We start from the raw sequence: 27,287 nt of genomic DNA on the forward strand, positions 1-27,287 counted from the left end.
CCTCTACGGGATACCTTTTAGAAAATGGGACACCACAATGAGCAATGCCTGGATGCGTTAAAGGTGTCCATCTCCGCGTCAATTCCGCATGGTGACTGCTCCAATTTGTCATTACTAGCGAGCAGCAGCGTCGACCATTGCCGCAATAAAGTATAAATACGATATTGGATACTAAGTACGTGCAGGACAGATTGCGGCAGCTCCTATATAGAAAATTTTAAATTGTCAATGAGTGAATTTTGAATGTGCGAAATGAAATTTTTACCTACACCGAACTCCCGTTGACATGCCAGCAACGGTACACGTAAGTTTTCTTCTCTTACATCTGTATTAAGAAATTTGACTGTTATAACAAAGGCTAAAGATAGTAGATAAGTGGGTAATCAATTGTTGCACATAAGTGAGAATATACAGTCATCTAATGCAAATTACTTACCAGGGTAATGTTTCCGGATAATAATGCTTCTGGTGAACTTTCTCAGATGATTCTCGGGGCACCATTCACTTTCGTGGGCACAAATTTTATAAGCATCTGTAGTGTAGTGGTTATCACGGTTGTCTCACACACAACAGGTCCTCAGTTCGATCCTGGGCAGATGCACTTTGTTAATTATTTTAGCAAATAAGAACATGAAACAAACGCAAGTCGTTAAGTCCTATACATCCATGTACACATTTTTAGAATACAAAACACTGAGCCGTAATAATGGATGGAAATGCTGTCAATTATTAGCAATGAAATAGCGGATAACATCACCATGTTTTCGAGTTTTGTTTTCTAGCTAGCTTCCAGACCCTTAGCGGTATTCCATTTCGACCTCCTAGAAATCAAAGACCCATCGAAATATTCTGCAATCATTATTAGGAAAACAGGCATAAGATTGCAATATTTGAAGACGCGTTCTATCTGTTCTATACCAAATTTGAAAGATCTCTATAGATAACTTCCCCAAAACATGTGGAATACCACCCCGTTTACTGTTTAAAAGATAAATGCATTGACCGGGAATCGAACCCGCATCACGTGCGTGGGAGGCACGCATTCTACCATTGAACCATCAATGCGCTACAACTATCTATTAGGACAAGAAAAAATTTCTAAGCCATGAGATAAATGTGATTAATAACGAGCGATGATTGGTAGATTTAAAACCATATTGTTCTCGAATAACTAACAAAAAGCAAAGAAATTAACCCATGATGCTATGCCGAATTGTGTAGGTAGATAAAATATAACTTAAGATCATTTGTGATTGAATGGGCTACAATCAGACAAACGCCTCGACCTACGGAACACTTGGACAGCCAAACGCCTCGATCTACGGAACACTTGGAAGCACGAACTTTGAAAACGTGTGTTGAACATCTTACTTCCACTGTGGCTTGCTGCTTAAAAAATGGCAGCCCAGACTTTAAACACGTCACCAGTCACTCACTAAGCTTTGTTAAATCGCACCACGAATCAATGACAGAGCCCAAACGAAACGATGAAAACAAAAAACTGACCTGTAAATCCGTTTTCTCTTTGTGTGGACGAGGAGTCGTACAGCTGAATTGTTCAGTAATGTGGAGAAGGTCACTCTTTAAATCCCACATCTCTGATCAGCATTTCCGTTCCCCACGATCAATGGAAATAGGAGACATTATTAAAAACATCAACAATTATTAACACTATGCAAAATGTCGATCACAGATATAGAATACAACTAGAAGTAACACACTGTGAGAATTTTGAGTTGCTAGACACACTTCAACCTTCCAACATCGACAAACGAATGTCTGTTTGTGGTACATATGCCCACCAGCACAGCTCTGCAATCGACGGCCATTGCGCAATTTTCGTTCCCCTGCCTCCTGGTTTGCAATGGAGACGCAGGAGAACGGATATCAAATGGAACAACCAAAGGAAGGGTAAGCATCCGTTTTTGTTTGTTATACAAGTTGCTATGAAGTGATTGGCCAGAACAAAACATTGTAAATGAGCATAGATGATGCTTTCGTTGAGGATATCGTGATGCAATTTGTAAACGATACGGAAAATTCCCTTGTAGTTCGCTTTTACCAAAGATTTATTTTAAATAGTTTACGCTCTTTTTTCTACTACTATTTAATTGTATGGCGCTGATGGTTCAAAGGAAGAATGCTCGCCTCCCACGCGCGGGATCCGGGTTCGATTCCCGGTCAATGCAGTTGAGATTTTATTTGATTGTTGGAACCACCAGAGAAACAATGAACGACTGAGGACGATATTTGGAACACAAACGGGGCTTTCCTTTACCGACTCGTTAATCGCCAGCAAAATTTAAACAATGCATTGACCGGGAATCGAACCCGGATCATGCGCGTGGGAGGCGCACATTCTACCATTGAACCATCAATGCTGAAAAAGCTAGCTAGAATTGAAATTATTTGTTAAAGGAGAAACAGAAAATGTAATCTTGAAAAATACAGGGTAATTGAACATCTTATCTTTCCCCATCGACTGGAAATCATTGTCGTCAGCATTGGTTTACCTTTTCATAGTCTAAGCAAAATAACTGCCATTGATAGCGGCAAACGAGCGTATCACCTCTAAAAATTTTAATGTCTTTTAATTTCTTTGCATATTACCGTAGTAGAATGTAGACGTTAGGGGAACTGCCATCCATTTGATGTCTCCTACAGTCAGTTCAAGATCGAAAGTAAGCGCATTTCAACGACCGTGTTGTCCACTCTCATCGCCGGAGAACGGCATAATCTGACGGACGAGCTGAAAGGCAACTGCTGCGTCTGAAACAAGAAAAGCTAGTTATAAACGCATTTCTAAAATTAAAGACATTGCAATCTATGAAACTGGCCAGTGACACAATTTAAATCAAACCGGTGAGTCAAAATATTTAAACCAACAAGAGTTAGTTAAAGATAACGCTTCCAAATATGTCCTTTTCTCTCGTCGAGTATATCCGGAGGCAAATTCGCTAGATGCTATAACAGAACTGACGTTGGCGATCCTTAATAAGCAATTGCTCATTCTGAGAAAAAAAGCGACAAATAAATTTTCCCAACGAAACCAATACGTATGTTATTCGAATGCTGGTTAGTATCGTTACTCTTCAAACTGATAGATACTAAGCGTCATCATGTCTCTTCTGAGGTACGTAAAATAATCCAGCGAAATGTAACAAAATAAGTGAAAATTAAGTTTTTGAGTACAGGTGCGTAAACTTGAGATTACTAAGGGAGGCTACGAATAAGTGTTCACCTGCTACATCAGTGAGGTATGTGTCAGATCACTATACCTTGTGGAAAGACTGTGAAATCCTATATAAATTTCTAACGGATAATGTCTCAAGGCTGCAACAGAAACGCTGGGTAAACGTTAAAGCAAAAGAAATGGAGAATGCTGCCCAAGTTCTGGGAGGAGTAGAGTTCGAAATAAAAAACAAAAATTTGAAACGCCCGCTCTCTCCACATCTTTCCATTCATAAGATGTGGAGTAACATGGTTCTATCCATGACGCATAGGTTCACAGGCGTTTTTCTATATGTAATTCCATTTGGATTGGCTTCAGGTGAGAACTACTTCTTGCTGTTTTAGATTAATTGCTAATATATCTTCAATTAATTTCAACCTTGATTTTTTAGTAGCAATTTGGTTACCAGAATCTTACCCAGACTATTTGGGTACGCTGGAAGCCATGCATCTGAATAAGTTCATTATTGCCACCACAAAATTTCTCATAGCCTTACCCTTTTCGTTCCACTTTTTAAGTGGAATCCGGCATATTATTTGGGATACTGGCCATTGGTTGACAGTGAAGGAGGTCAATCGGTCCGGATACATTCTTATAGTCCTCGCAGTTGCCTTGGCGATTCATCTTACATCTTTATAGAAACACAAAAATCAATAAATATTAATAATTCACCGCAGATCTTTGACAATAATGCATTGACACAAAGTAAAGCATGTAGGTTTTGGAATTTATGCAGAAAACACTGTTGCCCGGATGAAAACCGAATAGATTTCACTAAAGTTATGTTGACTACAAAAATCAAGACCGGTCAACACTTCGTTTGGTGTAATTCTAGGGCTTGGCTTCGACAGGAAAATATTACCAGCTCAAACAATTTCCTACTAAGATTACTAAGAAATTCGTCCGAGCATTTCACTGTGAAACGAATACTACGAAGAAAATGGATTCCTCGGGCAGATTGGCAAAACTATCATACATCGCCACGTGGTCTGTACAGCTTGCTACAAGTACCATTCGCAATGCTCACAAAGAAATGGGCAATCTTTGCAGGCACAGAAACTTGGAAGATTTTACACTCTAGAGATCGATATTTTGGTTTACTTTTTTAGTGTATGGAAGTGTTTGCAAGTTATTTACAGAAAATCCATCTGGAAAACGCAAGTTTACACAAAAATACTTTTCGACTATCCCAAATACATGGCCGGGGCTTAGTCAAACAATGGTATTCATTCCCTGATGCACACCACAATCCGAGTATTTCTTTAAAAAAAAAAACTACCTTATTTGTAGGTTGATTTAAAAAAAAAAAGAAAACGGTGGATACTGCAAACTTAGAATCACAATACTCACCAACGATGTAATTTTTGTTCTAGAAATAAGGGGATGTACAATGTTGCCAATTATTTTGTAGAATTTTCCATTTGTTTTCGAATTTTGTTTTGTTTTTTGGAGCCCACATAATTAGTTCGTTGAGTAGAGAAATTTGTTTTAACAGGCAGTTAATAAAATCTTTACTCATGAACAGGCAACAAAACCTGCGGAAAACGATGCCATTTCTGTAACTAAAACGCAGTCATGACCTCGTTTATGTTCTTCTAAAAATTAACTAAACAAAAAATGTATTAAGACCACGTAATCAGAATTATATGCAACGTTCAAAATATATTCAACAATTTCATAAATACACAGGAATTCCTTTGTAAAGTTATGCCTTAACTGCCGCAGCTGGAGTAGTTGCTGCAACAGGAGTCTTCGACTTCTTTGTTGGCCCCATAAATTGGGCCTTATCAGCTGGCGTCTGGAATCTTCCATGGCCGAATTTCGAAGACGTATCGATAAATTTAAGCTCGATCTTCTCGAGAGCAACACGTTTCGCGCTCGTGACCAAAGCCTGTAAAATCAAACAGGTTACCAACGCCCTTCTACAATTCTAATAATAATAATAAATCTGTTTCAGTCCTATCATTAAATTTCACATGGTTATCAAACAAATAATTAGGCTCTTAGGTTTATCATCACGTGTTATCAGAAAAAAAATGCACACGCATGACACATACCTTGCGCAACGTGATGACGCGTTTCTTGGGCCCCATACAACAACCCTTGATCATGATGAAATCATTGTTAACCTCACCATAATGAGGGAAACCACCCATAGGGGTGATGGACTTGTCAGTTAAGTCGTACTCGGTAGCGGCGTTGTTCTTGATAACCTTAAATGAAACAAACAATAACGATTTGCCCGTCAGAAGTGGAAAAGGAATGTATCCAACCAAGGTGACCAACGATAGTTATAAAAACTTAAGATTGAGCATAAATAGTAGGACCACTTAATTTACGAGATCCTCTAGCACCCAAATGTTATGTATACACAAGACAGGTGACTCTGAGGCTCGACAATAATTTTGAATTTTACATACCTTGCCCTTCCGCGTGTGAATACCCTTCCCAATACGGTAAATCTTTTTGTTCATCTCTGTGCGGTGATGGTACCCTTTCTGACCAGCACGGGCAACAGTATACTGCACACGAGACGGATGCCAGGCTCCAATACAAGCAACCTTCCGGAGACCCTTGTGAGTCTTGCGAGGAAGCTTGCGGGTATGCCAACGAGATGTTACACCTAAGAGATTAAACAACTTTAGGAATCGAAGTCTCACAATCTTACAAAAGAAAGTAAAAGGGGCGATCAAAAGGAAGGCAACATAATTTCAACATGGTACTCTGACAGCATTTAAGCGTTATTCATCATTTCGAATAGAGATAAATGTAATACATATGGAAGTTTACCTTTAAATCCTTTTCCCTTAGTAACACCAATAACGTCTATCATCTCATCTTGAGCGAAGATAGATGTGATTGGGACAGTTTTCTCCAAGTGCTGACGTGCCCAATCAACTTTTTGCCGCACCGTCCCTCCATTAACCTGGATCTCCATCATATGAGCCTTCTTTTGGCGTTGGCGAAGCAGCTTCATCTGCAAAACGACCAAACATGTTAGTATAGATCCCACAGACTAAACATGACGGACTACCAACCTGCGTATGTGCAACGACACGAATCACTTTGCAATATCTCTTCATTGCTCTTAACTCCTTTTCTATGACTTTTTTTCCCAAATCATCTTGCCATTTCTTTGAAGCCTTAGTGAAGGCCTTCTTCTTAGACTTATACCTTCAAGATACAAAATTAATGAAGAACCACAAGGGAACCAGTCTCATCAGTTTAAACAGAGAGGAGACTAGGAACCCAATTAGATTCGTAGCTCATAGACATTGGTCTAGAGGAGCTTGAAAATTAATGAGCATTTTTAACAAATAAATGGTTTTAAGAATAGTCATCAGATCGCCCTAGTTCAAGCAAAGTTTGTCTTCAGGCTTTGAAAAGCTCAGGAACCATATTAAATCATCATTTGACCATCTTAAACCTAATAGAAACTTGAAGTACCAATTTTTGTAGAAACGTCGACGACAGTCCTCTCCAATGTGTTCTGCCCAGACCGTCTTCAAAGCACGGAGGCCTCTAGGTGTAGCAACATACCCAACAATGCCTACAATGACCATGGGAGGTGTCTCCAAAATTGTTACAGCTTCAACAACCTCTTTCTTGTTAACCTCTGTGGACAAGAATAAAGGGTTAGTTGTGTACATCTTCACAGATTAAAACCTAGAAAGACTACTACAAATCGACCTATAAAAAACTTATACTTACTAGAGCCAGGTTTGTCACATTCACGAACAATGTGCGTCATGCCAGCCTTGTATCCCAAGAAAGCTGTCAAATGAATAGGTTTCTTGGGATCATCACGAGGGAATGACTTCACGCGGCCACGGATAGAGCGACAGCGCTTCTTCGGGTAGAAACCCATAGATCCATGGCGAGGAGCGCTAAACTTACGGTGAGACTAAAAAAAGACCACCAATTTTTCATGAAATTGACATCGATTAATAGCGCATTCATTTAGAAGAATGGCACGGACACGCGGGTCACTTCAATTTTCAGCAAATCAATTTAGCAAAAAAATTATCTCTAAAACTTAAATGTTTTACAACCACAGGACATAGAATTTATCCCACTTGCATTTACATAGAAAATATTATTGCAAACGACATGTATTACAATTAACTTAGAAATTAATGTACGAAAACATTTTCACTCACCATGACTGGACCAAGATGGAGATCGTAAGTGATAGTAGCGTTGCTAAATGGCTTCGACGACAGCTACGCGTTGGTCTTTTCCAAGCATAGTTTGCCAGATTTTACTATTTCGACCTTCACCATTTCTTTAAAAACTGTAAATGTGAATGTGGCAACGTTTGTCCTATTGACCAAAATAAGGAAATCTGTGCCATGAAAGCAGGAAGATAAACGTTATTGTTCTGTCACTGTGTACCACTAAATAAAAAATGGAGAACCTACGCCTTGTTTCCGATGAATATTTTCGTTCGCTCAGTTCTATCGCAAAACGCATTTGTGATGATATTAGTTCGACTCGTGAAAACTATGAATCTGCTTGGAACTATCTTAGTGTTGAAGAACAAAATCAAGTAATCAACGAAAGCCTCATCTATCCTGATGCTGTCTTAAGATATTCGATAATGGCCGAGCCGTACAAGCCAGTAGAGAGTTTCCCCACACTGAAACTCTCCTGTGGCTGTAAAGTTTTGCAAGATGAAACAGGTTCAGAATGGAGAGATGAGCATTCTGCACCATTCTCGTGGAAAACTTCAAGTCAGATGCTGGACATCTCGACCAAAACAAACCCTTCCCAGGTCAAAGAAACTAACCAACTCCCGAAAAAGAAAAAGCCACCAATGCCACCACCAAAACCTCCCAAGGCAGTAGTGACTCAGGACATTGATGTCAAAGCTCATGACAAAAGCAACCACAGTGAGATGGTGAATGACTCTAGTAGTCAGCAAGATAGTTCCACTCTATCTGAGGATGAATTCTCATCTCTAAGCTCCCAGGTATGATTCTCTGATTTGCTTTTCGTATTGTAGAAATTATGACGTATGAATTTTCTTTCAGGCTTTACCAAAGACTGGGTGTGAATTTTTGGATAACTGGTAATGCTATATAACTAACATGCTATCAACTGCTGGATTTTGATCTGCCAAACTGTTTATGTTGCCACTCAATTTATTAGAAACAAAATATATATGCAGAAGAATTGATTGTGTATTTATGTCAGGCTATGACCACCCTATTTTAGATTACACTGCCTTTATTATAATACATGCTGTGTATCAACATTTTACTCAACACTTTACACCATCAGCCAGGGCTCTGTCAATGATATACGATAGTGAGAGAAATTACGTTATTAAAAGCTGGAGGCTACTCGCTCGTTTTCAATCAAGTTCGGTTTTCTGTCAGAAATGGTACAAGGTTTTTTTACGGTGATTCTCTGGTTAGTGAGTTGGAAAACAACCAAAAACTAGTCCTTCACGACCAAGGTGCTCTGTCGTAAAGGAATAAAGGAGGTTCATGGAGTTAGCAATCTATCGCCTAATTTTCTCCTCCCACGGTCTCCACCCCGCCGTATGACCACGCTTCACTGGATTTACCCGCGGTTTACTGCGCAGGCTGCATAGAGAAGCAGTCGCGGTCTCGTCACCAACTAACCATGTTGCGATAGTTTGTCCCTGTCAACAGAAGTTTGGAATATTACATATCAAGCAAGCATTCACAAAAATAGGAATTCTTCAATAAAAATAGTAAGGACAGTAACTTTCTTTTCCTAACAAAGATTTGAGATTATGCCTAAGCTGGCATAATTTGGATCGTCATGTTTCAGTGTGTTTCCGTTCCTGAGTTCAACGTAGAGATGTGCAAAATAATGCAAAAGTAAAGCAAACAAGTTTATCAGAACAACGAACGTTTGTTACCTTGGTATAAACATGACGTCCACGCGATTATTTTGCTTTAGTTTCAAATTTTACGATCGTCCTTCACGAATTCCAACAAAGCGCGTGGCCACTGATTCTTTATTCTACCTCCCGGCTACGATAGGTGGACGTAAGCAAAACACAAGGCCAACCAGTTTTAAAGTGTGTAAGTTGGTGGATATCTTACAAACTTTCCTGCATGTAAAAGATACTGTATTTAATTTTTTTTTGATACATTTAAGAAAAACAACTTGTTTCATTTGAAGATAAGGTATTGTGTTACATACCCGTTACCAGGAAACTGTGTTACATTTCTATCCAAGTTGGTGCATCATTAATATTTACGGCGTAGTTAGCAGACGGCTATGAAGTCATGTCGTGCGAGGTCATATACCTGGGCAAAATTAAACCGACAGATAATATAGCAATAAAATACCTTTGTTTCTGTACATCGAAGTTCCATTACGTGTGTTGATGAGAAGCTGAAGTACAGAGCTTTGACCTTGCCATTGGGGATTTAGAGGCTTACCAGTAAAGGAAAACGAGCCTTTTTGGTCTTTAACATGCTTCCTCATTTTTCAAAGACAGCAAACACGACCAAACTTCCTGTTCCTTGAATAATCTTCCCACAAGGACGCAACGCCTGAATTGTACATATACAAGAATTGCCCAACCGTCCATTCCATCTTTAATGTTCCAAGAATTACGTTCAATAAGGTTCAAAACAACCTTTTTGTTTTACTTTTCAGGCCAAGGTAGTTTTACCCTACACATTCCTTGAGAAAGGATAACTATGGCCAAATATCATCGTCTAATCCACGACAAAGGGCTAGGGTCAACGAACTACCGAGGCTAACAGATCATAGGAAAACAATTGAAACAATATATAAATACATCCCATTCGCCTTGGGGATACAATTAATACTACACCCTTCAGTTGAAAACTTGAAGGTAGCACAAATTCCAAATACTTTACTTAAATGGCAGCGGTTCCAATGACCTGAAGTAAATCAACGTCCATTATCTCAGAATCGACATTACCAAGCAGACTCAAAGAGATGAAGATTCATGGCATCCTTGAAGTTGGCCATCCACAGAACTTAAACTTAACTTAAACTTAGTGGCTTGCTTACTCTAAAAAAGCTACCGTATCCAAGCTTTCTGAGACCTTGTTAAAAATGCGACTAGGGACTGACGCCAGCTTTAGCCAGGAGCGACTTCCTCGTTGTAGCGCTGTAGTACAAAGGCTATTTTGACTATAGATGGAGCCATTGGGAAAGAAACCTGTCAAAGAATTGCTGGTATACATATACACACACACACGCATACGCACACACATACACAAAGGAACAGTGGAGTTGTCTAGTTCGTGGCTGCTATTCTCGACTTTTTCACTTGCTTAATTTAATCATTAGTTGGTAGAAATATGTTTTCTTGTGCAAACGTCTCGACGTTTTGAACATCGTTGTCGTGTAAAACGTTATGTCGTCGAACAACAATAATATGTACTGCAGAGTGTCAACGGCGACGACTAACGCTTTGCAAAAACGTCCTACTCTTTCTCAACAGCAGCATCAAGCCGAAGAGCAGCAAAGCGACTCTGAGCCAAACGTCTGGGCCAACACACTGAGACAGGAAAATGGTGAGTTGGACCAACATCGACGACCAGTTACAATGCCTCGTTGAGTACTACGAACATTTTCCCCACTCACACCACAGCCGTGCGTTTATTTTCAGTATTTTCTTTTCACCTCAGTTTGGGAACAAGCATTTTACAGTTAAAGAAATGTAGTAAAAAAATATCAGATCTCTGTAAACTTTTAGAATCAGTCCATTAACTGTAAAATGCAAACTTTCACACAAAAGACTAAATAACACTAATTCCATTTCATTTTATGATAACTTCAGGTCTGCAGAGCCCAACCCCAAACTTGTATGTGGATAACCAGGACGGGTCGGGCGATATCATCCAAATTACACAGCCGCCTTCGAATAGCAGTGTACCAACATCTCCGCTAACTACTCATCCATTACTTAGCCATCAGCAGCAACGGCCCATTAGCTTCAATAATGCGAAGGCCTCAACGATTGATCCCAACTGGCAAGCCAATAAGATTAGTATCAGAGAGCGAAATGCAGCCATGTTCAACAACGAGCTGATGGCCGACATATTCTTCGTGGTTGGGCCGCCTGGTACGTATGCCCGTTCTTCCCTAACCTTGACCTGTCAATGCCTGCAGTTGAAATAACAAGTTTCTTTTTCTCCCATCATTATAAAAGGTGGAACGCAAACCATCCCGGCCCATAAATATGTTCTCGCCACAGGCAGCTCCGTATTTCACGCTATGTTTTTCGGAGGCTTAGCCGAAAGCGAGGCGCGAATTGAAGTGCCTGATGTTGAACCAGCAGCATTTCTAACCCTTTTGAAGTAGGTGTATATTACATCATGTTATTCGTATTTACCTAGTAATTTAAGTAATTTAATTTTACAGATACTTGTATTGTGATGAGATCACATTGGAAGCCGACACGGTTCTATCGACACTTTATGTAGCCAAGAAGTACATCGTACCACATTTGTGCCGTGCTTGTGTTCTCTTTCTTGAAACGAGTTTAACCGCCCGTAATGCTTGCCTCCTTCTCAGTCAATCACGATTGTTTGAAGAGCCAGAGCTGATGTCACGCTGCTGGGAAGTGATAGATGCTCAAGCCCAACTGGCCCTCCACTCGGAAGGATTCACCGAAATAGATATGGATACACTGAAACAAATTCTCCAGCGTGAAACTTTGAACTGCAAAGAGGTAAACAACTATTACGCAAGTCACACTCTCGTGTCATTTTTATAGTATCATGTTCCAAATAAATATGTCGTAGTCCGTGATTTTCCAAGCTGCATTGCAATGGGCGGCCGCCGAATGTAAACGCCGCAGCCTCGAAGTTGATTCTACCAATTGCCGCACAGTTATGGGCGACTCTCTCTTTTTAATTCGACTACCTACAATGACCCTCGAGGATTTTGCGAACGAAGCCGCACAGTCTGGAATTTTGACACTTCAAGAAACCACCGACGTTTTTTTATACTACACGGCAAGAAATAAACCATCCCTTCTTTACAGGTATAATATAAAAAATTGGATTTCAAGGAAAGTACAGAAGCCATACTTACCGTTTATTGTTTTGTTCCAAATTCAGTTGCAAGCCTCGAGCTGGATTAAAACCTCAGGTGTGTCACCGATTCCAATCGTCGGCTTACAGGAGCAACCAATGGCGTTACCGTGGCAGATGCGATAGTATTCAGTTTTGTGTTGATAAACGTATCTTCATCGTTGGCTTCGGTCTTTACGGTTCTTCAAACGGATCAGCTGACTACAGCGTGCGAATCGAATTAAAACGTCTTGGTCGTGTGCTGGCTGAAAACCACGCTAAATTCTTCTCGGATGGATCGAGCAACACCTTTCACGTCCAATTTGAACAGCCGATTCAGGTACAGTTGTAACAGCAACAATCTTAATCAGTTTTCTAAATTTTCGTTTTCTTTCACATGATTTGCAATACTCAGGTTGAGCCGGACACGTTTTACACAGCTTCAGCCATCCTCGATGGTTCAGAGCTTAGCTATTTCGGACAAGAGGGCTTAAGTGAAGTTAACGTAAGCAACGTCACTTTCCAGTTTCAATGCTCATCGGAGAGCACTAACGGAACAGGGGTTCAAGGAGGTCAGATCCCAGAATTGATCTTTTATGGCCCTTCTCCGCCGCAGAAACAAGTGGATGAAAGTTCTACAAAAGTCGAATAGATGAAGCAAACAGAATTGGTATGAAAATCATTTCTGTTCAAGTTGGTCAAATGTAAATATTGTTTCGCATGTTACAAACTTTTGTCCCTTATTGTTTGTCATGAAGTTTGAAATTATTCACCCTTCTGCTTTTCTTTCTCCAATGACGTGTGGGATTGAATCACTCTTTTGTCTGTGTTAAAAATAGAAGTTAAACGCGAACTGTTTGTTTCGAATTTCACATCAGTTTTTGCAAAACGAAATATACCGCTTTACTTCGAAACACTCCAGCATTAAAAAACCGCCCAAGTTTTTTTCTTTATTAGCTTAATGTAAGAATTACACAAAAGAGGAAACTAGAAAAGAATTGAATCGAAATTTTCCAAATGAAGAAAACGGAACAAAGAGAAGAAGTGAAATATTCGACGACAAGGACGTCGAGTCAATAGCGTTACAAGTTTCTATGAATGCCTTCCCCTGAAGGGGGATAAATAAATGGGAAACAAAAAAGAGGAAAAAGCCAAAATAGCTCGTTCTTTCGAACGGGAGAAATTATTTTAAGAACACAAGACCTTGTGATAGATAACGACCCCGCTCCAAAATGGAGAGAAGTCAGCCCCAGCTATTTCCCTCCTCCCCAATGAAGTGGAGTTAATTCCTTTTTTTTTTTTGGCCCATATCAGGCGAATTTCGACACAAAAAAAAATCATAAAATAAAATAACTTCACCCCACTAGTAGGAGCCTGACGAAGTTGAGAGGGAAACACAACTGGCTTCTACTCTCCCGTTACACACGTACATTTTGTTTGCGAAGATGGTGAGACAAATACGTGTCTAACGAGAGTGCCTCTTTTTTTCACGTCGCCACAACTGTTTTGCATACATGTTCACTCCTCCATCTAGAAGAGATAGTATTCTTCTTCTTTTTTCTACGTGAGGAGACACGTTCAAGCAAAACGTCTTTTGGCTAGACTGGAGAAACCGATAAATTATCAAAGTTTCTTGGAGAAACAAAAAAAAGGCAGGAAATTAAACTTACTTGATAAGTTGTAAATTCTCGTTTAATCGCAGCTGTTTCACACCCAAGGTGTCCAGCCCTCGTAAAGAAGGGCCAGATTGTCCACATTTGTAGCTTCCTCGATAATGGAATCGACCTAGATGACAATAACAGAGTAAAAACAACTTCCTGTAAACGAAACAAGGGTCTTACTTGTTGTTCAACGGTGAGCTGCTTGTTTGGATCAGGATCTCTACCTTCCAATTTCAGTCGCACACGGTGCCAGATAGAAGCAGCAATTGCATTTACTAATAAATATAAATATTATAATAAAAATAAAACATTAATTGATGACACCAAAAAATATTTTGATCTGAAAAGAGAAAAATCATTTTTACCTTCATTAGAATTTCGAATTGGTTGTTCAACTTTAGTCAGAACGCCACAAAGTTGTTGTAAGCCATCGTATATATTGCCTACGAAAGACAAAAATAACAGTATGGTGTGAAATTATGATAAGAAATCTAAATTTAATTCCGAAACCTACTTGTCGTTTGCTGCAAGATTTCTATTTCGGATTGGATTTCTGTAATTTTCTTGGAATCGTAATCTTTTGCAGCCAAATGACGCGATAACAAAGAACAACATTCCGAAAATAGACGGTATTTCTCCAAGTACTGCGAAACAGGCCCGTCCTCTGTCTCACACTATTCATCCATCACCCAGCATTGTCATTAATTTGGTGTTCCTCAAATTCTATTGTGTCTAGTGTACCTTAGCCATAGTTTTCAATATGGAACGAACGTCCGATATAAGTTGGTGATGAACAGCCAGCTGGTTCCGCATGGTACCGTTCAACTGATGTAACTCTTCCACTCGTGCGGATTGCATAGACAACATTTCAGTCATACGCTCCTTCGATATCAGGATTTTATCTGAACAACAAAAAAGAATCCCAAAATAAAAGACATTCATGGAAAACATTTTGCGGTTTAGTTACCCGTAATCGATTTCTCTGTTTGGTTAATCCAGTCGTCGGTGGCGCCGTCTTCTCCCACATTAATACGTCGAGCCAATCGTACTTCGGCATCTGTCAATCGACCGTTGGTGCCACAGTCCTTCAGCAAACAAACGTCTTGGCACTGAGACAGTAACTACAACGAACACCATTAGTTGATAAATCGGTCATCAGGTACACACGCAACCTACTTGAATAAATGTCGAGTCAGCTGCAAGGGCCTCGGGCGTCCTCGTACGGAAAGATTCATAATGCAAAATAGCACTGCTGACACTTGCCAATCCAGTAGCTAACGAGGAGATTGATTGCAACTGCTGAAGGCATTTACTTTGCATTTCGGTAAATTCATTATGAACCTGAAGAAATAAATTAACATCATTTGAATAGGTCATGGACACCATGTAGTAATAAATAAACAAACGCGTGAACGTGAAAACGTGAGTACCTTGAGAAGGTTTGAATTGGCTCCAGCTGCCCACTTGAGCCGCTGTTCTACTTGAGTGGCTAACTGCGTCAGTTGCTGATGAAGCTCTGTCAATTGCGGTGATTGTGACAATAAAACAGAAAGTGACTGTTTCAGATTGTGGATAAATAGGCCACATGCCGAGTTCATTCCCGCATTTGTGTCATGTAGCCACGAATGGGCTGATAATTGCTGTTGCAATAACTGCGCCAAACATTGATCGATTTCTTGTCTTTGTCGTGCCAATTTAAGCGATTCGCATTTACGCCACTGCACTTCAATCAAATGGATCGATTCGGACGCTTCGTCCAGTTGCTCTTCAGTAACCTCAAGCGATTTAATCGCATTTCTCTTCACGGTGATTAAATCTTCAATACAAGATGGGGCATCCTCATTGGTAAACGGCTGTTCTGCCAGACGGACGCAAAGCCGGGCCAGGCAGAAAGAAGTAGCACCAGAGAGAAATTGGACTACCCAGGCATTGGCCATTCTCTGGAACTTGTCCACAAACGAATCTTGCTGTAATTCTCGAGATATTTGGCCTGTTTGGAATCCCACTGCCCAGTCTGAGCAACTCTGGAAGAGAGACATCATCAACATGAGACGCTGCCCCATAAGAGTGTCTTCCAAATTGTCAAACTCTGTTTCCTAAACACGAACAAATAAGGGATGAGTTCATTTTCGAGTGGTAAATTTGAGTAAAATTCAAGTAAAATTTTCTCAGGGATTACTCGTAGAAATACCATTCTATGTTGGGCTTCTTCAAGGAGCTCCACATAGTTCTCAACTGCTGGCATTGTTTTCAAATGATTTGCTAATTTTACTAATCCCGATTCAACTTTCTCAAAGAGACCGTTGAGGCACAATAGAAGCATTTGTCCTTGCGTCAAACGGACTTCACCATCGATACCTTCTCCCAGCAAGTCTTGGAAGCGTAGTCTCGTCATCTCCATCTAATTGTTAAGAAGCGGTTAATAATTTAGAACTAAACTCTCGGATCGGTTATCATACTTTTGTGAGATTTATATCAATGCAAAGAACTTCGAGTTCTTCGTGAAGTTGCAAAACACTCTTATCGGAGCACTCAAAAAGTCGAATCAATTCCGGAAGAACTATGGTCGTTCCGTTAAAGATGAATTCTTGCATGTCTTGGTGTAATTGATCCAACAGTTTTAATGCTGTCACTTCATCTGCGTGAAAAAAATGATGTTTAAACAGATTTCAGAATAACATGAAGAGAACTTTCACCGTTCATACCTGAAAGGGTTTCATCCGTAGAATCACTTATCGACAGAAATTCAGACACGCAACAGGCTTGACCGCATGCAACCATCACAGTATCAAAAGTACCAATCGATTGAGATTGGATAGGGTCTACCTCCTGATACACTTGATATAAGCTTTCCAGCACAGCGCAGTTTACAGGTTGCTGGCCATGTACCGAACGATATTCGTTCAAGGCTTCTTGCGATTTCTGTAGTAATGAAACAGTTTAAATAAATTCTCAGGTATATAGGCACACGTTAACTTTGTACCATTAAGCGTTCGTTAGATCCATCTTGTACGTCCTCTTCCGCCAACTGCAGCGAGGCCTGATGTAAGCGCATAGAAGCTTCGTTAAGCAACCGACGTAGAGACAGATTGAAATCGATAATGCGCTGTTGTTTCGCTGCAAGAACGGGCGATTCTACGTCGAAGTTGTTTTGAAAAGCCGCCACTAAACGTTGGCAAGTCTCAGTACATAAATTCTCTTCGAGATCGTTGGCCCACACGGAAAACAGTCGAGTTCTGCAGTATCATACATATGTTACATGATTAATTTTGTACTAGTTATTATTATTGTTTAAGTATAAGTCCACCAAATGGCAAACTAGCGAAGTTAACTGATTATTATTACCTGTGAGCTTCAAGGTGATCAGATGGATACTGGGCAGCTAACGACGAGTAGGTCCCCAAAAGGTTTATGATAACCGATGCTGCCATTTGTTGACTCTCCTTGAATGTCCGTACCTGAATTGAAATTTAAAGTATTCGAATCCAAGAAGATTTATTAAAACAATCAAGTAATACCTGTTGATCTAACAACTGCCCTTGATGTGCCAATATAGTTTGTCCCGACGTATTCAAGAATTCTACTACAAGTGGGAATCCTGTTTCATTCGACTCGGCCAAGATAGACGTAGAACTAGTTTGATCGGCCCATTGCTTCAGCTGGCCTGAATTCAAGGAAGAGAACGCCATCTGAAAAAATAAAATAATAATGTGTTAGAACTCAATATTGGACACCAAACAGTATCTACACACAATATAAAGTTGAATCCATTTAGAATTATCTTCAACCAATGCTCTCAGTGCAACTCGGACGCTCTTCTCGCCTTCCCAAGCTGTTCGTAGAGGCAGCAGGATACCAGACAACTGCTGAGGCTGACGCATAATGTGATTTGTATCGGAACGAACATCAAAAAGAACGAGACGATCTTGATGAAGATCTTGAATTTCTTCCTGCAACCTGATAGAAAGAAGTATGATATTAAAACAATTGCATCCTATTTTCAAATTAACTATTTACTTTTCAATTTGCTTGTGAACTTCCTCCCATGTAGAAGAAGCTTCTTTCAACGCTGTTAGCACGGTTATCATGTCATTGTGATTGAATGACCAATCAGGTCCCAGCTCTGACATTCGTAGCTCGAAAAGTTTAAAGGTAGCATCTGCTTCAGCATTGCGTTTCTGTATGGAACAGCGAGTCGCAAGGGCTGGATTAACCACGTATAAGGGAATCAACGTCGATTCATGCGAGGTAGATGGAGCTGGAGTTCGCCAGTCGATGAGGGGATCATAAACGAAATGTTCCAGCAGGATTTTAAATAGCTCTCGATTCTCTCTCATCATTTTCATCACATCTATGGACGACAAGCGAAACGTCCCTTCCAACCCTGTGACAAACGAGTTATGGTTAATTAAATTTCCATTATTTTTATTGTAGCAACTCCACCTGTTCCGGCAGCCCCCAAGGCATGCTGGATATTAGCTGTCATTCGGAACGGCACGTTTTCAGGAACTCGAAGTTGTCGACCCTTCTCGAAACAGACGTTATAGTCTATGTGAACGACCTTGACGCATAATAGAAGGGGAAAAGATTAGAACTATCGCAGGGAATTTTAAAATGAGTTCCTTTACCTCTCCACAACGCAAATCGACCAAAACATTGTCCAAATGACGGTCACCGAGTCCAATGATGTAACCTATCACTGACGTCACTGCACACGACTGTCCAAAACGAAGAGTTGAAGACCACCATTGCTCAGCATTCACACTGCCAGCCCACAACTCCCTAAGAAAAACATTAACTCCATTCAAATTCTCCTGCATGAAAGTATAAAGGTATTACCGTGCAACTAGATCTTTCGGAGTTTCTTCCATTAGTTCGGCCTGTACACGACGGAGAATTTCAATTGGCCACTGATTACGCTGGCGCGGATCGGCACTCAGGCCTTCCGCCTCCAGTAGCGGAGTCAACTTATTGTAGAACAATTCCGATGGCCGCGGGACGGCTGTAACATTGTTATCTACAGAACGTTTAATGAAATTCTATACCCCCATCATAAAGGTCGATTTAGCTTTTCGTTTTACCTTTCTCTCCTTTACCCTGAGTGTTGTTGGCTGCTTGCCGTTGCAACCAGCGCTTATAAAGTGCAAAAAGTGGTGTTACACCTTCGACCCATTGAATCAGTCCGGAGCGAGGACCCAAAGGAATGACTCCGTAATGGCGAGCACGATAGCGATTTTTCGAATCGGAAAGGAGCACATTAGCAAGGGACAAAACCTGCATAATGCGCTGATCCAGGTGCAAGTCTTCCATGCCTTTGAAGAGGTAGGCATATCTTCAAACAAAATAGAGAAAATAATATATTAGAGTTGCTTTATTGAATGGCCTAATTTACCGTTTGCCGTCGGTCCCAACGAACACGAATTTCTTGGGTTTAGTTTTAGTAGGCAGCACAATGATGACATTTTCGACTGATTTGATGAACAGCGTCGAACCTTGTTTGCTATCATTAACTCCTGGCATTGGAATTTTCGTATCTGAACGAAACGAGACAAGTTGAACTATGAAACTAATGAAAATGCACGTAACACTGTACCTCTCATCTGTCTTAAAGCTGGACTAACATCATCCAGTTTAAGAACAGAGCGGCGATAGCTGATATGCTGTAGCTGCTGAAGCATATTCTTAAACGGAAGCCATAACTCGTTAACTGCACGCTCCGAGTTGCAACCCTCCTTAAAATTTTCAATGCCATCGGTGATCGTTTTACCTAAAGGCAAATGGAAAAAAATTTAATTATTTAAGCAAATGAATCGATTCATTTTTCTTTATTACTGTAGCGTTGAGTAAACCAGTTTTCATGCGGAGTTTGTGGAGGCACGTTTGTGATGTCAATTATAGCTTCGAGCACCAACAAAACCTAATAACAAAACACAGTTGAATATAAGATCATTTAAATTACAACTATGACTTACCGGTTTAAAAAGCACAATAAAATGTTTCTGCAGTAGCTCTTTCTTGTCTGCCTCGCTCAATCCAGTTTTCTTGTTGAGTTTCTGTGTTTGCGTTTGCAATTTTTGTAGTAGCTGTTCGACCTGCGGATGTATTTGTTGCAATACAGCAACCCAAAGTTCGTCCCAAAGGAGCACCAAACGACGAAGTTCCGTCAGCAGTAGCCGGACATCTTGCACCATATCAGGTACTTGTGTCGTCATCTCGTCCATCATCCCTTGATACACAGTCTGTAATTCAGAAGCGGTGCAAATTTTGGCTTCTCTTTCCTTTTCCTCGGCTTTATCCGGCTCCTCTTCCAAATCTAATGGACAACACCAATGTTAATCAACGAGAACAAAGAATGAGAACAGGTTTCCTTACTAGTAGGATCAGTTGACCAAGACCAGGCTAATCCAGCGGCACCAACCGCTACGGGGAATACGAGCAACTGGGGCCACTCGGATGCCAAACGTCCAAGCAATTTGCTTATCAAAGCTCTCAACCACGGTTGTCCATGTTGCATCAGCGAAAGTAATTGCGGCGTGATTGAACGCCACGCTCCTGAAGGTGTACGCTCAATCGCTTCTGATAGAATCTCAATCCATTCGCTATCGACTTCTTCCAGATGACGGCTGAAGATGCACAGAATTCGAAGCGTCACATCTACCGTATCGCGGTGATGATTTTGATCGCTGCTCGATCCTCGAAGATTCAAATACTGAAAGAAGGCCTTTAAGCATCCCTTATAGTTGTCAACAGCCAAACTTCGACGGCTCTGAACTTCCGAAACCAATCGCTTCAGCACGGCCGGTTTTTTGCAAAGAGTTGAATCTGCCGTTAAAACCATTTCAAGATCACCAGACAATTCGTCAAAGTTATCGGCTAGACGATTGATGTCATCGACGGGTAAAGCTCCTGTTAGTAGCGACTTGACGTGCGTGTTCTGTTGAGCTCGTGAATATTGATATTGGCCCCAAGCTAGCCAAGCCTCCGAAGAAGATGGGCAGAGTTCTGACGCTCGTTCCATTAACTTGCTGACTAACGTAGCGTGATCTTCATGATCAACGGGTCCAGCGTTGGCCAATTCCTTTAATGTTGTAATATTTTTCAAAGGGGTGGCGCTTTCTAAGCTCTGTTGAAGCCATGTGGCCAACAACGTGTAGGATTCGGCCATGTATGGTAAAATGATGTCAACGGTGGACTGAGGACTTTGCAATGAACGTGACAAGGCTAACGAACATTGGGTAAGGACGCTGATGGCAGCATCCGTATCGCCTTTCCTGGAAGAGAAAAACAAATAACACATTTAAAATCTCTTTGTCTCATAACAAGTTCGACTTTAGTTCCAAATCTTACTGATGTAAAAGTTTAGCGCCTTCAAATTGTCTCTGAATAGCCAGTCGGGTGCTGCTAACGCAGGTAAGCTTCATCTTGAGAGCTTCGTTCATTAGCTGCGTGGCCATGTCATGAGCCTGATTAAGAACCTGAGAGTTGGTCATGCTCCGTAGTAGTTGACGCTCGGCTAGACGTAAATTGCCTTCAACGCGAGCTTGTGGAACGATGGATAGATCCATCTCAGCACAAGCAATCGCAATATCCGAAGCTTGTCTATCCAATGAAAAATACCAATGAAGCCAGCGTGCCCACTCTACGCCAATACTGCTGGCACCAAACTTTAATCCGGTGCAACTGGCACCTTTGAGGACAGCGTGGGTGTGTTGCATCCACGCGTAGGCAGACTCGTTCTTGTATGACAGGGCATGAGCCAACGGTAGTAAACTAATCAACTTGTCTTCCAAGGTCAAATTCAACAGCTCCAAGCTAGAGCCCACTAAAAATTCCATGACTTTCCAGGAAGAGGTTGGAGCTAAATAGACAGAACGAGCGGATCTAATTTGATTGGCGGCCATAGACAGCCCGCTTTTTGCTTCGTTCATCAAGCTATCTACTGTCCACTGGACTTCCATCGCTGGTGAGGACTTTTCTGGCCATTGCAAATGATCATTACGATCGAAAGCTTCCATTAGATCTGCAATTTGTTTTTTCTGTTGGGGTACATTTCCTAGCCAATCAACAGCGCGGTTCTTCCACTCTGCGAAGCCTTCCCAGTCTGACAAGGCCAAATAAGAATCGATCACCTATAATAAAAAATATTTAATATTTCTAGTCAACAAATGCAATTTCACAGTATGTACTTGGCTGCATATAAATGTTGAAGGTTGGCCTTCGACTTTAGAATAAAATTCAATGGCATTTTCGTATCTGTTGAATTAAATTTTTTAAATTTTAAAAGCGATACATCAAGATTAATGCAAATTTATTACTTTGACTCGGCTTGAAGGGCAGCTGCTTCCAAGAATTCTACATTAATCGACTGGAAAAATTCTGCTTGTTTAGGTGCCAGTATCCAGGATTTGAGTCCTCGGATTTGTTGAAACGCACCCAATTTAATCATACTTTGAACGATTTGTTGAAGTATATTTTCCAGCTCAGCAGTTTCTGAATAAAGGATAAGGTTAGTAATTTCATTTTCAGCTCTAATTTTAAAGATTACCAACTGCTCGACGACTATGAGTCCAATGGGTAAGCAAGTTGAGGCCAAATCTGACAGCGCTGGCATGCCGACCAGCACGGACGGATGCCGTTAAGGCGGACGAGCCCATACGGTTAACCCACTCTTGGCACGTTGTCTGATTAGTCCGGAAGAAAACTCGTATAGCCTGACCAGAAGTTGTGTTAAACAGTTAATGTAAAATACGCTTTTTCCCTGACAGTGCTAATATCGAAGCTAATACCTTTGGCGCTAGCGGTAAAGCAATACTACATCCGTCAAATGCGTTGTACATGAATTTTTCCAGCATTTCGTAGAATGACAACAAAAGACGAACTCGGCTTAACTGTGCCAAGTTCTGTTCGGTTACAGTTTCCTGGCCAGAAGGATGACCCGCCGCAGATTTAATGGCGTCTAATTAGAAGCAAAAGAAACGAAAACGAAAACTAGATTGAAAAATTTAACGCAAAAAATTCAATTTTCTTTACCTTCGATGGCAAGAAATGTGTCTTGTGCCTTTCCAAGTGGGGTGCGCAATTTGCTATTGACGCAAAGTAAAGCAGACTGCACAGCGAGCCACAAGGGAAGATCACAATTAGTGGGTTGAGCAATATTATTCTTACTACATCCAACGTAGAAGCTGTAAATAGATCCAAACGACGCAACGGGTACACCTGTACAAAGTTAATCTTAATAATGTATGAACGGCTAATCCTATGCAACGTAATCAAACCTTTAAAGATGAGGTCGAAAAACTGTAAACTACTACGGGCTGTAATTGACGTTTCGTTCTGCACCCACGAAGAAAGAGATACACCAGTCAGCAGATCATTCTTCGTGCGACAAATGGCAAGTTGTACGATCTGCGATGGAAACCGTCCGAGCAAGTGGAGAAAGTTGTTGGAGTGCGACTGGTTGCGTATTTGATTAATACAAATCATGGCTATCTGGGTGGCCAGATCCGTCTATGATAGAAATAGGTTAAAACTCAGAAGTTGTTACATTAATTAAGGAAACACTACCTTAACGGTGATGTCCGGTAAATCCAGCAGGGATGCCAGCAATAATTCCACAGCGAATGGATGTCGTGCGCATGCCGATTCGCAAAATCCAACAACCGACGAAAGGAAACGCTGGAACAGCTCTGACTGGTTTAGTTGTGACGTACAAGGCTTGCATGTATCCAACAACTGTCCTGACCATTGCAACAGAAGTATTTTGCTAGCTTCGCAAGTGGAAGTGGGATGCAATCCCAAACAAAGTTCCGCCAATAAATTCAAAATTAGCGATAAATTTCCGCTTGTTGGTGATATACAGCCGTGCAGGTTTTTGTTGCCGGATGCGGCATTCACCAACAAACAACTGTTGGCTACAAAATGCGTATGGCTTTTGGCGTGACCGTGCAGCACTCTCAGAATTCCCTATGGCAATGGAATACATATAAAACAATGCACACATGATTTAGTTTGATTTTTAGGTTTACCAAACATAAAGCTGGGTGATTATGGTAGAGAAATTGAATTTGATCAGCAGACTGGAGTTTTACGGCCAATAACTCCAGTAGGCTTGGCTCCAAGGCCCACATGCCGACAAGACTGCTACTTCGGCCTGTTTATGGATAGCTCAGATGAACTCTCTATAAATCCAAAAATGTAGGACAATAAAATTTTACCGAGATCAGCCAAAGGAGAAAGCAGCAATAAAGCAATTTCTTCAGTTTCACTGCAAACATGAACTTTGCCCTTGCTATTTTCTTTCAATATGGTAAAACAGTTGTCCAGGTCTGTTGCTAAACGCCTAATTGCATTGATTTCACGGTAACGGAACATATAAATGATAACCGAATATTGCTTTAAACCTGTAGACTTCGATGAGCAATGAAACATTTTTCACTTTGACCACAGCGCGTAGTAATTTGGCCACGTGCGCTAGAACTTCGCGGCTGCGCGTAGAATTGATCAGCCAACTGGCTATCTCCATCCAGCTTTGGATGGTTTCAAGAGGGAGATGCGAGGAAACTATATGTTGCTCAGCCAAGCTAGTCATCAACTGAAGCATACTGATTAAAAGAGGGTACTCGTATTTAGTTGCTGATTTGACTTGGTCTTCCAGGAAATCAAAACAAGACTTGACAGCTTCTGGGGAGACCCGATTACACAGCCACCCTACCAACAGTGAAGTGCATCCATTTGCTGGAAAGAAATGAATAAGTGAAAGACATCAACAAACAATTAAGTAAGGATCGCATACCAAACTGGATTGTATCCGCTAAAGCATTCCCTTCGATATCCGTTTCGTCCAGTTTTCCGACTTGACGCAGCAAGTCCCTTACGCAAAAGCTTACTTTCAACAATGCGTTATTGAGAAAGCTAGGGGAAAAAATAGCTGTCTCCGGCAACACGCAGACCTGGGCTCCAACAACCATGAACACACTAATTTCAATACACAAACATAAACAATTGCTTTAAGACAAAATTACAATTTAAAAATGTGCGATTAATAATACCTTAAAAGTGAGGCGATTTTTCGTAAGGAAACCGCCAAAACATCTTCACCGGGAGAAACTGGGGTTACCAAAAGCGCATTCGTTTCCTGTTAAAGAGATGCAATTATACGGGGGCTAACGTTTTACGATTTAGATTGTAATTACTGCTGCGTATGCATCTAAATCTTCCAAAAATTGAGAAAGTAATGTCTTGGAGAACGACAGGTCGTCTTTCCAGAAGGGCCTCAAGATCTGAAGGGCCCTGGTGGCCGATCGAACTACTTTCACTGGTTGGGCAGGATCAACAAACCAACCAACTAAAATATCTACTGTGTCCTGCAAACAAAGGTTAAACATATAGTCAATGTTCATTCCGTATGTTCATTTTTGAAATTCGATGGTGAGCCCAATATACCCTGAAACAAGGAAGAAATGACATAGGATTCTTCACAGCAATCAACAGTACTGGGTTAAGAGTTGATTCAAATAGATCAGGAGTATCAGCCGACTCAAGGGCTGATTGAAGTCCAGGAAGCAACAGCTATAGACAAAATGGTACAGAGGGATAAAAATAAAATTTTTTTTAAATGAGCGTGGTAATTACTGTGTCAATATTTTTTAAACGAGAATTCTTTTCGTTCAGCTTCAGCATCTGATAAAAAAAAGGTGAGTCAGTGAGTGCAAAGAAAAGAGTGGAATACAATGTCTTTTATACTTCAGTTAATGCATCCATTATGGAACAGCAAACCTTTTCGTTAGCCTCTTTCTGATAGGCAGACAAAATCCATTTGGCAAAACTAGAAAGTAATTTGGTTCGTGGTAATGTAGTCACCTTCGCAGATTAGAAATAAATATTCATTTACCTGTTAAAGTCATGATCCGAAACATATCCCAGCTTAGATATGGCCAAAGATATGGCTTGTCGAGCTTGAGCACTATTTGCTACCTTGTATGTTTCTATAAGGCTATTGGCAATCGGAATCAGATTGTACCGAATATAGCGGAGGTTGTCTTGTAACAAGAATGCTTCCTAAAACAAAACGCATTAATTAACAGTATTTCAATGCAAATAAAATACTGGCTACTTGTAATTGCTGACAAATTTTGCAAATGACGTCTTCATCTGTTTCCCTAGAAAGTAAACGCAACTGGCGGCCGATACGTCCATCTTCAGAGGAGAAATTTTCACCTGATTCATTGCCTTTATCATATCCTTTGCTACGAAAATTTTTTCTGGAGTAGTTGGCTCCATCTTCATGATCTTCAGACAGAGTTCCTCGTGAACCCCGTCCCCTTGTTCTAATGTAGTCTCTTCCTCTGCCTCTACCATTTTCATGATTAGGCGAAGGAGAGAATATTAAGACTTTTCCTCTTCCTTGAGTTTTATCACCATACAACCTGAAGAAAATTTAGTTTTTAACAGTTTTACACGTCCATATGCATTATAAAAGCTACTTGTTTCCCCTCAGTGCTCCTTTGTCTGGCTTTCTTCTTCTTGCTCCGTATTGAACTTCGTCTTCATCGGAATCCGTGCCACTGTAGTCTTCTGGATCGAACATTTTTTTACCATCTTCTTGGGGGCTTCCATTTTCAAATTCTTCCTGTAAAACAGATCACATTATATCTGATTAGAATAAAGTGAGTTTGGCTGAAAATATTACGTGGAGAACTCGTTCCATTATAAATTCGATGGCTCACAGTGCTCGTCATGTAAAAAAACGGGAGTTCTTCTTCATCTCCAGCCAGAAGTGCTCTAAACAGACAATCACGTGCAAGTCGTCAAGCCAATGCACAACTGTTAGAGTTACTTAATAAATTTTTACAGAAAATACAAGGACTTCTAGACATCTGGAGATTTACAACACTTTTGGAACTAAAATAGGATAACTGCTCCTCGTGATTCAACAGTGGTTTTCAAAACTATCAGGCTCCAAGGAATTTTAGTTTTATTTACCAATGACATGGCGTAAAATAGTGTTCAGGCCCGGTGCATACCACCTTCTAACTTCGCATGCTTTATAAAATTCATGAACAGAGGAAACGCCATCTATACCAAGGACGATTAATAATTAAAATTAATTGTTGACGCTTGTATTTAAATTTTTAAAACAACTAAATCTTTAAAAGTATTGGTTTACCAAATAGATATGAATGCATACTATGGATTTCAAGTGTGGTACTTCTTGTGAAGTTATACTGAACCCTGAAGTCACCAGGTTCGCGCCAAAACTTTAACTCCAAAATGTACGTCTACTTTTCGTTCTTTTTTTTGGTCTGCTCTTAATTATAAAAGAAACATTCGATGTCGCGGGATATTGAATGACAATAC

The 27,287-nt window shown here is 40.6% G+C and overlaps 5 protein-coding genes, 1 long non-coding RNA gene and 4 other non-coding genes across 13 annotated transcripts; 5 read left to right on the forward strand and 5 right to left on the reverse strand.

The window, feature by feature from the left end:
- Positions 1 to 528: 528 nt before the first annotated feature.
- On the forward strand, positions 529 to 601 carry Trnav-cac (transfer RNA valine (anticodon CAC)). Its single transcript has one exon. It is a non-coding gene; the product is annotated as a tRNA-Val (tRNA).
- A 393-nt stretch (positions 602 to 994) lies between these two features.
- On the reverse strand, positions 995 to 1,065 carry Trnag-ccc (transfer RNA glycine (anticodon CCC)). Its single transcript has one exon. It is a non-coding gene; the product is annotated as a tRNA-Gly (tRNA).
- A 1,053-nt stretch (positions 1,066 to 2,118) lies between these two features.
- Positions 2,119 to 2,189, forward strand: Trnag-ccc (transfer RNA glycine (anticodon CCC)). The gene has a single exon. It is a non-coding gene; the product is annotated as a tRNA-Gly (tRNA).
- A 121-nt stretch (positions 2,190 to 2,310) lies between these two features.
- On the reverse strand, positions 2,311 to 2,381 carry Trnag-ccc (transfer RNA glycine (anticodon CCC)). The gene has a single exon. It is a non-coding gene; the product is annotated as a tRNA-Gly (tRNA).
- Positions 2,382 to 3,092: 711 nt separating this feature from the next.
- LOC130694944 (succinate dehydrogenase cytochrome b560 subunit, mitochondrial-like) lies at positions 3,093 to 3,912 on the forward strand. Its single transcript, XM_057518084.1, has 4 exons — positions 3,093 to 3,133; positions 3,195 to 3,257; positions 3,333 to 3,550; positions 3,624 to 3,912. The coding sequence occupies exons 1-4, from the start codon at positions 3,120 to 3,122 to the stop codon at positions 3,869 to 3,871; spliced, it is 543 nt and encodes a 180-aa protein (XP_057374067.1). The 5' UTR covers positions 3,093 to 3,119; the 3' UTR covers positions 3,872 to 3,912.
- A 962-nt stretch (positions 3,913 to 4,874) lies between these two features.
- On the reverse strand, positions 4,875 to 7,502 carry LOC130694921 (large ribosomal subunit protein uL3-like). Its single transcript, XM_057518046.2, has 8 exons — positions 7,393 to 7,502; positions 6,944 to 7,136; positions 6,680 to 6,848; positions 6,271 to 6,406; positions 6,023 to 6,209; positions 5,653 to 5,855; positions 5,290 to 5,445; positions 4,875 to 5,123 (listed from the first exon to the last, which is right to left on the reverse strand). Exons 1-8 carry the CDS (start codon positions 7,393 to 7,395, stop codon positions 4,938 to 4,940), a joined length of 1,233 nt encoding a protein of 410 aa, XP_057374029.1. The 5' UTR covers positions 7,396 to 7,502; the 3' UTR covers positions 4,875 to 4,937.
- Positions 7,503 to 7,555: 53 nt separating this feature from the next.
- On the forward strand, positions 7,556 to 8,472 carry LOC130694941 (uncharacterized protein C1orf198 homolog). The gene is made up of 2 exons (XM_057518081.2): positions 7,556 to 8,204; positions 8,266 to 8,472. Exons 1-2 carry the CDS (start codon positions 7,641 to 7,643, stop codon positions 8,305 to 8,307), a joined length of 606 nt encoding a protein of 201 aa, XP_057374064.1. The 5' UTR covers positions 7,556 to 7,640; the 3' UTR covers positions 8,308 to 8,472.
- LOC132087942 (uncharacterized) lies at positions 8,398 to 10,359 on the reverse strand. Of its 2 annotated transcripts, XR_009420931.1 has the most exons (5): positions 9,855 to 10,359; positions 9,592 to 9,768; positions 9,413 to 9,519; positions 9,126 to 9,320; positions 8,398 to 9,047 (listed from the first exon to the last, which is right to left on the reverse strand). It is a non-coding gene; the product is annotated as an uncharacterized LOC132087942 (long non-coding RNA). The 2 variants fall into 2 exon arrangements; XR_009420930.1 differs by having other exon boundaries at positions 9,592 to 10,345.
- Positions 10,360 to 10,459: 100 nt separating this feature from the next.
- Positions 10,460 to 13,184, forward strand: LOC130695191 (BTB/POZ domain-containing protein 6-B-like). 2 transcript variants are annotated; one of them, XM_057518314.2, is made up of 7 exons: positions 10,460 to 10,767; positions 11,034 to 11,318; positions 11,406 to 11,553; positions 11,618 to 11,927; positions 12,001 to 12,242; positions 12,319 to 12,610; positions 12,686 to 13,184. In XM_057518314.2, the coding sequence occupies exons 1-7, from the start codon at positions 10,608 to 10,610 to the stop codon at positions 12,920 to 12,922; spliced, it is 1,674 nt and encodes a 557-aa protein (XP_057374297.1). In that variant the 5' UTR covers positions 10,460 to 10,607; the 3' UTR covers positions 12,923 to 13,184. The 2 variants fall into 2 exon arrangements, with proteins under 2 accessions (XP_057374297.1, XP_059351109.1); XM_059495126.1 differs by having other exon boundaries at positions 10,631 to 10,846.
- A 769-nt stretch (positions 13,185 to 13,953) lies between these two features.
- Positions 13,954 to 26,920, reverse strand: LOC130694888 (serine/threonine-protein kinase SMG1-like). 2 transcript variants are annotated; one of them, XM_059495121.1, is made up of 47 exons: positions 26,782 to 26,920; positions 26,620 to 26,711; positions 26,414 to 26,559; positions 26,044 to 26,356; positions 25,822 to 25,988; positions 25,674 to 25,755; positions 25,563 to 25,610; positions 25,374 to 25,499; positions 25,124 to 25,294; positions 24,980 to 25,065; positions 24,724 to 24,905; positions 24,332 to 24,665; positions 24,146 to 24,270; positions 23,957 to 24,081; positions 23,496 to 23,894; positions 23,207 to 23,438; positions 22,962 to 23,147; positions 22,718 to 22,887; positions 22,477 to 22,642; positions 22,247 to 22,421; positions 22,118 to 22,184; positions 21,279 to 22,060; positions 20,304 to 21,202; positions 19,904 to 20,244; positions 19,764 to 19,848; positions 19,525 to 19,698; positions 19,324 to 19,465; positions 19,013 to 19,263; positions 18,771 to 18,948; positions 18,560 to 18,713; positions 18,375 to 18,492; positions 17,949 to 18,315; positions 17,684 to 17,888; positions 17,450 to 17,620; positions 17,277 to 17,389; positions 16,915 to 17,167; positions 16,637 to 16,853; positions 16,391 to 16,569; positions 16,111 to 16,332; positions 15,362 to 16,027; positions 15,108 to 15,272; positions 14,899 to 15,052; positions 14,673 to 14,833; positions 14,446 to 14,605; positions 14,297 to 14,374; positions 14,112 to 14,206; positions 13,954 to 14,055 (listed from the first exon to the last, which is right to left on the reverse strand). In XM_059495121.1, the coding sequence occupies exons 2-47, from the start codon at positions 26,635 to 26,637 to the stop codon at positions 13,978 to 13,980; spliced, it is 9,726 nt and encodes a 3,241-aa protein (XP_059351104.1). In that variant the 5' UTR covers positions 26,638 to 26,711; positions 26,782 to 26,920; the 3' UTR covers positions 13,954 to 13,977. The 2 variants fall into 2 exon arrangements, with proteins under 2 accessions (XP_059351104.1, XP_059351105.1); XM_059495122.1 differs by having other exon boundaries at positions 16,123 to 16,332; positions 26,620 to 26,902.
- Between the last annotated feature and the right edge of the window lie 367 nt (positions 26,921 to 27,287).

The sequence above is a fragment of the Daphnia carinata genome, chromosome 4 (assembly GCF_022539665.2).
Source record: "Daphnia carinata strain CSIRO-1 chromosome 4, CSIRO_AGI_Dcar_HiC_V3, whole genome shotgun sequence".
Classification (NCBI taxonomy): Eukaryota; Metazoa; Arthropoda; class Branchiopoda; order Diplostraca; family Daphniidae; genus Daphnia; species Daphnia carinata.

Bases quoted from the DNA above. Each gene is read 5' to 3' on its own strand.
- LOC130694944 (XM_057518084.1), top strand. The intron at 3,258-3,332 runs GTATGTGTCAGA...TAATGTCTCAAG, and splicing joins TCACCTGCTACATCAGTGAG to GCTGCAACAGAAACGCTGGG. The intron at 3,551-3,623 runs GTGAGAACTACT...TTGATTTTTTAG, and splicing joins TCCATTTGGATTGGCTTCAG to TAGCAATTTGGTTACCAGAA.
- LOC130694921 (XM_057518046.2), bottom strand. The intron at 6,210-6,270 runs GTTGGTAGTCCG...GTCGTTTTGCAG, and splicing joins GTGTCGTTGCACATACGCAG to ATGAAGCTGCTTCGCCAACG. The intron at 5,856-6,022 runs GTAAACTTCCAT...TTAATCTCTTAG, and splicing joins TAAGGGAAAAGGATTTAAAG to GTGTAACATCTCGTTGGCAT.
- LOC130694941 (XM_057518081.2), top strand. From the start codon at position 7,641: ATGGAGAACCTACGCCTTGTTTCCGATGAATATTTTCGTTCGCTCAGT. The intron at 8,205-8,265 runs GTATGATTCTCT...ATTTTCTTTCAG, and splicing joins TCTCATCTCTAAGCTCCCAG to GCTTTACCAAAGACTGGGTG.
- LOC130695191 (XM_057518314.2), top strand. From the start codon at position 10,608: ATGTCGTCGAACAACAATAATATGTACTGCAGAGTGTCAACGGCGACG. The intron at 10,768-11,033 runs GTGAGTTGGACC...TGATAACTTCAG, and splicing joins CACACTGAGACAGGAAAATG to GTCTGCAGAGCCCAACCCCA. The intron at 12,243-12,318 runs GTATAATATAAA...TTCCAAATTCAG, and splicing joins AAACCATCCCTTCTTTACAG to TTGCAAGCCTCGAGCTGGAT.
- LOC130694888 (XM_059495121.1), bottom strand. The intron at 18,949-19,012 runs GTAAAACGAAAA...AACGTTCTGTAG, and splicing joins TCAGGGTAAAGGAGAGAAAG to ATAACAATGTTACAGCCGTC. The intron at 17,168-17,276 runs GTAATAATAATC...ATGATACTGCAG, and splicing joins GATCACCTTGAAGCTCACAG to AACTCGACTGTTTTCCGTGT.